The sequence below is a fragment of the Sclerotinia sclerotiorum genome, genomic scaffold (genome assembly GCF_000146945.2).
Source record: "Sclerotinia sclerotiorum 1980 UF-70 scaffold_17 genomic scaffold, whole genome shotgun sequence".
Lineage (NCBI taxonomy): Eukaryota > Fungi > Ascomycota > Leotiomycetes > Helotiales > Sclerotiniaceae > Sclerotinia > Sclerotinia sclerotiorum.
The window spans coordinates 957,587-965,754 of NW_001820819.1; the positions used below are offsets into that span (position 1 = coordinate 957,587).

The following is an 8,168-nucleotide window of genomic DNA, read 5'->3' on the forward strand; positions in this document are numbered from 1 at the left end:
GTAAGTTCGTTTTAAACAGTTTACAGCGAAGCTCGACGGTGCTCTTCCTGCAGCTGCAGTTGTCAATATCATTCAGCAGTTAGCGTAAGAGCTTTACTAGCTCCCTTTGCGAAATAGAGTCACTAATTTCAATCGTCTAAAGCATTCTAAGGGACTATAGCTATCAGGATTAAGTACCGAAGGAATTTTCGCGGTTACTTCATCAATCTTCACACATTTTGTGCCTCTCTGTTACAAGTATAACCTTCAAAAGAATGTCACTGAGTACGAGAATAAATGGTTACATCCGTGAGAGTAGCCAACGCGCTCGAGGACTTATTCTTCTTCAACCCTCTCGTCCTCTACCCCGCGGTTTGTTAGATGGACCTAGGCGGGTAATTGATCCGGATTCTGGCCAAGTGTCTTACGAAACGACTTCTCGGGAGCTTCAAGTCTCGGAGTATCGCTGGGATCATCAATTTGAGTAAGCTTTAAGTTTCCTCAGCATGCTGGTTTCCTTCAAGTCTACGAAACAGCAACTAACAAACCTTCAGCGAACTTCTAGAAGCAAATTGGGAAGAATCTGATGACGATCAAGAATTTACCGCTAAAGAAACAATTGTCGCACAATTTAAACGCAAGAAACGCCGCGTTCCACGTTTAATTCAACTTTCAGTTGATTCAATTGTGAAGAATATTGGTGACATTACATATGAAAAGATTCAGTACATACCTTCGCTACAACTCGAGTTTCTCTGGCGCGAGTTGTCCAAGAGGTTAGTTCGGGTCTTTTATTGCCTGCCCTTAATCCAGTACCTTTACAAGGAACTCCCATAAACCTTATCACAGCACACCTTATCCTGAAGACTTACAATACCAAGGTAGCGAGACCTTGTACTGACGGTTTTATCATAGATGTGTCTATAGTTTTAATACTTGGAAGGCCTTTTCAAAGGTCCTCGATCGACACGAAGGTGCTATTCTAAACCAATTTCGTTATTGCAGTTCTATCGCAGAGCCAATTCCGTCCTTATCTATCTATACCAAGCCACTTAGTTCAACAAGTTTTGACTTTCTTGTGCACTTATCCATCACGACTGCTTTCAAAACTTCGGATATGGTTGAGTTATCTGCAATAACTAATCTAGTAGCACTCGAGATCGTCAACCCTAAGCATGTCCATCATTCCAGAAATACCGGTAAATCGTTCGACGCCAGCTTTGGTGACAGGGTCATAAAAACCTGGAGTGAAGAAGCAATCAATGGAAAGGCATTCCAAGTACTGAGGATCCTAAAGCTCCGGAATTTTAAAGAGATTACGAACAATTGCTTTCAGCACCTAAATCGTTTTCCTGCTTTAGCTGTTTTCGATGTTCTTGACTGCGGTTTCAATGGATTGGCTCAACTTGGAGCTGAAAGACTTGGCTGGGAAGTTCACCCTGATGGAGGATTACTTGAAATCTTACAATCAGACTGTGTGAAGCACATTATGGCTTTGCGCACTACTCTTGGTCTTCCCGTAAGTTAATTCATTGATTCCAGAACCCCTTTTTTCCTTCAAAGGATCTCGGTAATGGTTTGAGCACGGACCTTTGTGTTCAAACTTGCTCAGCACTGGGGACAAGCAAATTCTAACAACAGTATTTACAGGTCAGAGCAGTTCGAAGATCTGCTGCAAAACCTTTGTGGGACAAAGCCAAGATTACAATGATTCTCCGAGCAAATTTATCAGCCTTTCTTACAGGAGATCCGACTTCCTCTTCAACATCAGCACGAAATAGCGCTTATCTGTACGCTGAACAGCGAGTTAGAATGATGGAGCAAACCCCTGCTGGCCGGGCTAAACTCCGACGAACTGGCTTTTCTCACTTTGAAGCTGTGGATTATATCAGTCGTAAAGAATTTCGCGAGCTTGAAACCTGGGAATTCCGCACACTCACCTCTCTTAATCGTATCAGTGAACTCCGCAATGACGAGGACTTGCGTGCTGCTGGCCTAGAAGTTGGTGATTCGATTCCTATTGTTTCTGGTGAAATCATATCAGCGGTTCCTGTTACTTCTCTTCGTCTCGGTCCAGAGCTATCATATACACCATCGCGCGCAGATTTACACCAACCATTCTATGATGGAGGAATGAGTGATAGATCTCTCAAATACACCAGCGGGAACGTAGGAGTCGGAGCAAGGGGATATGTATATACTCGTATCAAAATTCCTGCCGCTAAAACTAGGACACGTGAACAAGCTCAGGAGCAGGATGAGGGAAAGACTTTTGAGGAGGCTGGTGGCCCGGGATCTAGGCGAAATAAGCGTAGGAAGATTAAGGGAGAAAAGAGACAGCAAATAGGTGATCTCTTGGCGGGAGTCATGGGAGTCATTTAAGTGCTAGAGATAATATCTGGATTAGAAGGTGGATTTTGCGTTTAGTGGCGCGTGAGGCCCACGTTCTGAGACTCTTTACAAGCTTTTTTTTAGGAGTTTCTAGCTGCTTCAGAGCTTTTAAGGTTTTTGCATTTGTGGAGTAAGAAGATACCCAAGTTATATTGTATGATATAGCTTTAATGATACTCAATGTTATTACATGATGAATTTTGCGTGGCATGTTATAATATATGACTTCATAGTATATATAAAGATGTGTTGGTATGTTATTGTAAATCAGTTCATGGCCTCCACAAAACCTCTGTGCTGACGCTCATGTAATGATCAAACGGGCGTGGATCAATGTTGTGATTGACTTACTCAAAGTCTCAGTCTCCCGTTTCTATTCGTCGTAAGATTAGATTGATCAAGTGCCATACCGAATAGTGGTGAGAAATACAGCTGGATAAAAATTTACAAATAAAGGTCGATGAAGAACTGCAAATTATACATGAATACCAGTTTCCCAGGCGGAATTAATAGCACTAATCAAGCCCCTTGGTATATTGGCAGTTTATTTTTACCCTCGCATCTAAGAGGAGAATAATACATGGGGAGAATTGGTTGGATGGCCTCCAACACTGGTTGCAACTTGCAAGTCCCCATACCGTGGTCCGTAGCCATGTATATAGGTTGCTCAATGATTGAACTAAACAGCCTGATTCGGCTTCTAGTCGGTTGGTCATTAATGTTTACATAAACCTGCCAACATATTAAGTGGATTAGAGGGAGCGTAGTGCTTATTGAATGCACAAAGACTTTTCAGATGACCAAAGTCACCTTGATCATTTCATAATGCACCCTAATCTGTGTTGAAATTCTGAGTTGCCTATCCCTATAGCAATTACTCCAGGTACAAGTAGCCATGCGCCACCTTCAGATAATCAACACTTCTCCGAACAATGTGAATCCCCAAGTTGTGTGAACGAATGAAATAACGGTAAAGATACTTATCTCCTCTTAATAAACTTTCATGTAATAGATCGCCCATGCACTCCGTTTCATAAAGCCGGAATACCAAAACACCGAGCTAAGTGGAAGCTGAAGTTTTTCCCGCAAGGCATCCAGAAGCTCTGTTTCGTCGCTGAACAAGCTCTTATATCTCAAATAAGCTTGCAGTCGAGCCTCTCCAATTCCATCATTTCTTTCACTCATGACCATATTAACGGCTAATCGACGTAAACTCGATCCGGGCACTGTAACCTTGAAGATAAGCACGATGTGTTCTGGAGGCACCAATGGGGACTCCTGCAGGATTGCAAACTGATATGTTGCTTCATTGAAAATATGGGGAAGCCCCCACCTTTCGCAGAGTGCACACAAATGTATAAGCATCCTTGACCATTTATCCTTCTCCTCGTCCGTGAAACGCTTCTCCTCATGACTCCTCAATACTGTTAACACAGATTCTCCTTGTAGGCATCTCATTAAAAATACAGAGCTGTCTTTATAACGGTCCTCGAGGAAAATCGGGTTATTGGGGTGGTAGTGCAAGCCTAAGTCGAAAAAAAAGCTCTGTCTGTGAGACAAAGCAGCTTCGCACTTGACAGAAAACCTCACCGGCCAATCTTCGCCCTCATATTTGATCCAAAGTGAAAACCAAGCGTTCCCTTGGGAGCTGTATAAGATTATATTAGCATCGAACATAGCAGAGCATGATAGGCAATGAAAGCAAGGGAAATCTAACCCAATGTTCAGGTCAAAAAGATCTGACATTTGTGCCTAGGGAATCACGTAACTGCAGGGTGATATTTGTGTTGTTCGACTCCGTATGACATGCAAAATTCATGTGTATAATCACGAATATGTCTATCGAGGGTTCAAAAGGTTAATTTGATATGAGATGTGGCGGATATTGAGTGGGGATTTGGAAGAAGTAGAGGGAGAGGATGATAGAAGCACCGCCGCTCATAGTACCTTCTCTTCATTGTTTCTCGAGCTAAGGCATAGTTGAGAAGGAAGGAACAGGCCAAGCGTAATGAGTATAATATCATCTGGGCAAGTAGTTACTGCATTCCACCGGAATGGAGTCACGACGGCGTGGTAATAATTATTGACATTTCAATGTTTAGGGTTTCCTTCCATTGAGATTTATAGTTATTACATGGTTTGAAAGGTGGAAAGATGAAAAGCTGAATGATGAAAAGCACAATGTATTGATTTGCAAATAGTAAAATTCTTCATCATTTATTAGATTTTGAATTTGAATTTGAAAATGGAGCCATGGAGCACTAGAGAATAAAATCAGCTTAGGTAAGGTGATGAAATGACTAAGCTATGACTAAGCTGTGAGTAAGTTCGTTCGTCCATTCATTGACCTTATCAGCTTATCTTAGTGCGCAATCACGAAAATAGGAATGATCGCGTCGAGACGCGTCCAAGTTTAAATTGATTTTCGGCTCAAAAAACTAAACTTATTTCTCACCAAAAGACTGTGAAGTGCGAATACATATCCGAACAACAATATGCCACACTCTATTTCTCCCGAAGGAGCTACAATACAATCACAAGAGAATATGTTCGATACCGAAGAAACTGGCGACGATGCCCAAATAATTCAAGAAGCAGAGGATATTTCGGCCAATAAGGACGCCGCTGAGTTGAATGATGACGATGATATAACAATGGCAGACGCTGGAGTACAAGGCGAGGCTATACCTACACCAGCTACAAAGCCCGAGGTCAAATTGGAGGATTTATTCGCAGATGTTGAATCCGATGATGAATTTCCAAGTACAAATGCGAAAGACAAAAAGGCGTCGAGTTCTCCTGAAGCTCCGGCTTCCCCAGTGTAAGTGTTGGAAGAGATGTCCCGAACTCGCAAGCTAAGTAAATATCAAGACAAATTGGGCCATCATCTCGAGCATCAGATCCCGAAGTTATGCGATCCTTTTACCAGAGACTTTTCCCTTGGCGCCATTTATTCCAATGGCTAAATCATTCCCCAACTCCTTCGACTGATTTTGGACATCGAGAATTTGCTTTTACTCTTCAAAATGATGCCTACCTGAGATATCAAGCCTTCTCAACCTCCGATCTGTAAGTTGTGAATACATGCCTATGGCTCACTCAAGCTAATCAAACCTAGCCTACGTAAAGATGTTCTTCGTCTTATGCCATCCAGATTTGAAATTGGCCCAGTATATAGTACAAATCCTCGGGATCGAAAAACACTTCGCAAATCCTCCGCCTTTCGACCAATCGCCAAAGAATTATGTTTCGATATCGATTTGACCGATTACGACGAGATTAGAACGTGCTGTGACAAAGCAAATATTTGCAACAAATGCTGGCAGTTCATTACAATGGCTATTAAAGTGGTTGATGTTGCGCTACGGGATGACTTCGGCTTCAAACATATCATGTGGGTATACTCCGGAAGAAGAGGAGCTCACGCTTGGGTATGCGATAAAAAGGCTAGACAAATGGACGATCAGAAAAGGAGGGCCATCGCAGGATACTTGGAACTCATTCGAGGTGGAGCGCAAACTGCCAAAAAGGTCAACGTGAAAAGACCTTTACATCCACATGTATTGTACGTACATTGACGTCACAACTGTTTCAACTATTGACACTTAGCAGACGAAGTCTTGACATACTTAAAGGTCACTTCCAGAACGATATCCTCCAAGATCAAGATCCATGGGAGGAAGATGATAAAGTCGACAAATTACTACAGCTTCTACCTGATAGAACTTTGAATGAAAGTTTACGGAAAAAGTGGAGCTCTTCTCCTGGACGCTCATCAGCATCGAAATGGGCTGATATTGATGCCTTAGCAAAAACCACAAAAGGATTGGATCCAAGAGCTCTACTAGAAGCGAAACAAGATATTGTTCTCGAATATACATACCCTAGACTGGATATCGAAGTTAGTAAACATCTCAACCATTTACTCAAGAGTCCATTCGTCGTACATCCTGGGACCGGAAGAGTTTGTGTCCCTATAGATACTAGACATGTGGGGGATTTTGATCCCCTGGCTGTACCAACCGTTACCCAACTTCTAGGCGAAATTGATCAGTGGACTGCACCTCAAAATGGAGAGATTGAGGGCAAGAGCATACAGGATTGGGAGAAAACAAGTTTGAAGCCATTCGTGGATTACTTCAGATCATTTGTTGCTGCTTTGATAAAGGATGAGAGTGATGTTAAAGTCAAACGAGAACGAGGTACAGATGGAATGGGGTTCTAGCTTTATTGAATGTAATCTCAATATTTGGCGTTGTGGGTTTTGGGTATGGGATGGATGGATAACGAATGAGATATGAATAGTGATTCAAATGAATTGAATGATTGAGGTATTAATTTTAATTCAGATGAGTTGGGTGCTAGAAGGAGGACTTTGTTATATCGTGCTTTTCCTTCTTGCTATCTACAAATAATTCGATTAGACTGACTTATCGGATCTAGTATAAACTAATAAAAAATACCGTCCATTATGATGTATAAGAATGATAACGTTTTGAAAAGAATGATATGGCGCTATCTAGGATTCCGGGAAAAGATGTGCGGTATGTACGGAGTATAGCCCTTGTGGTGTCTCACTGTGCTAGAATATTCAGGGGCATTGATATGGGCGTGTTAGAATACTAGATATTTATGTTCTCATTGACTAATAGTAAGATTAAATACTACTTTTATTAATATTTGATAACAGTAGAGATTATAATATATATCTATGTTAAAAGGAATGACCTCACACAGGGAATAGTGGGAAGCTGATAGGGCAGAACTGAGGTAATATTGGTCTAGTTGGTTAATCTCTCTTCTAAGTTCTATAGAAGTGCGAAGCTCTCTTATAGAGAGCTTCCCAATCTAGTCCTAATAGGACTAGTGCCCTGTGCACGTGCTACACAGGAACCATTCACTTTAACAGATATAAACAATATATATCAAATAACTAAATAGTATCAATCTATAAAAATATACTATATTTTTTCTTTAATAAATCTATTAAAACAAATTATTACAAATATTATCAAAAAGAAAAGAGAAACCTTCGTTAATAATTTATTAACAAATCTAATCCAGATTAATAATATTCTATTCGATTGTCACGATTCACCATTAGGATTGATGGTGTTACGATGGTAGCAAACTGATTAATTAGGAGAGCTTAGGCCGTGTGCAAACACGATCAGATTTCATCGAATTAGTATGTGATCTTGGTCACCTGAAGATCGTATGCGCACGCACCATCAGAAATCGCGTGATAAGGAGTCTTGAGGAGCCAGAAAGCTCCTAGGGGCCCCCTTTATTGTTCAGTATATAGTCAGAGTAGTTTCATAGTTTAGGAGCTTCGTGCTCAACTTAGTTATCAATTAGTTTACCTACATTCTACTTGATCTAGTAACGACTTCACTTCCAAGTGAAGACTAGTGATAAAGCCTTAACCCACAACTACCAATCAGACGAAACCTCAGGCAGCCGCTGCCTCCAGTACAGTATCGTTACATCGATATCTTTATAATCTTAAGTAGATCTATTATTTTTTTTAATATAATTATATAAAATATAAAATTTGTTAAAAGGAATAGAAGTTACCGGTACTAATCACGTGTCGTGATTAGTAATACGGTTACCTAAACAGGCTAGATTAGACGAACCATAAGCAGGCATATTGGTCCCCTCTGAGGATACCAAGAGGAGATTAATATGCCTACACACGTAGTAATATAGTCAATATAGAGGCCTCTTCCACCCAATCTTTTAATAATGTAGATAGTTTTTCACAAGAGAGATAAAATTACTTTTTTAATTTATAA

General features: G+C 40.8%; 3 protein-coding genes across 3 annotated transcripts; 2 read left to right on the top strand and 1 right to left on the bottom strand.

Moving 5' to 3' along the window:
* Positions 1-254: 254 nt before the first annotated feature.
* On the top strand, positions 255-2,361 carry SS1G_11306 (hypothetical protein; the record flags this gene model as incomplete). Its single annotated transcript, XM_001588013.1, has 4 exons — positions 255-463; positions 534-755; positions 907-1,498; positions 1,630-2,361. 4 exons carry the CDS (start codon positions 255-257, stop codon positions 2,359-2,361), a joined length of 1,755 nt encoding a protein of 584 aa, XP_001588063.1.
* Positions 2,362-3,360: 999 nt separating this feature from the next.
* On the bottom strand, positions 3,361-4,116 carry SS1G_11307 (predicted protein; the record flags this gene model as incomplete). Its single annotated transcript, XM_001588014.1, has 2 exons — positions 3,361-4,018; positions 4,088-4,116. 2 exons carry the CDS (start codon positions 4,114-4,116, stop codon positions 3,361-3,363), a joined length of 687 nt encoding a protein of 228 aa, XP_001588064.1.
* Positions 4,117-4,865: 749 nt separating this feature from the next.
* Positions 4,866-6,595, top strand: SS1G_11308 (hypothetical protein; the record flags this gene model as incomplete). Its single annotated transcript, XM_001588015.1, has 3 exons — positions 4,866-5,191; positions 5,489-5,935; positions 5,980-6,595. The coding sequence occupies 3 exons, from the start codon at positions 4,866-4,868 to the stop codon at positions 6,593-6,595; spliced, it is 1,389 nt and encodes a 462-aa protein (XP_001588065.1).
* Between the last annotated feature and the right edge of the window lie 1,573 nt (positions 6,596-8,168).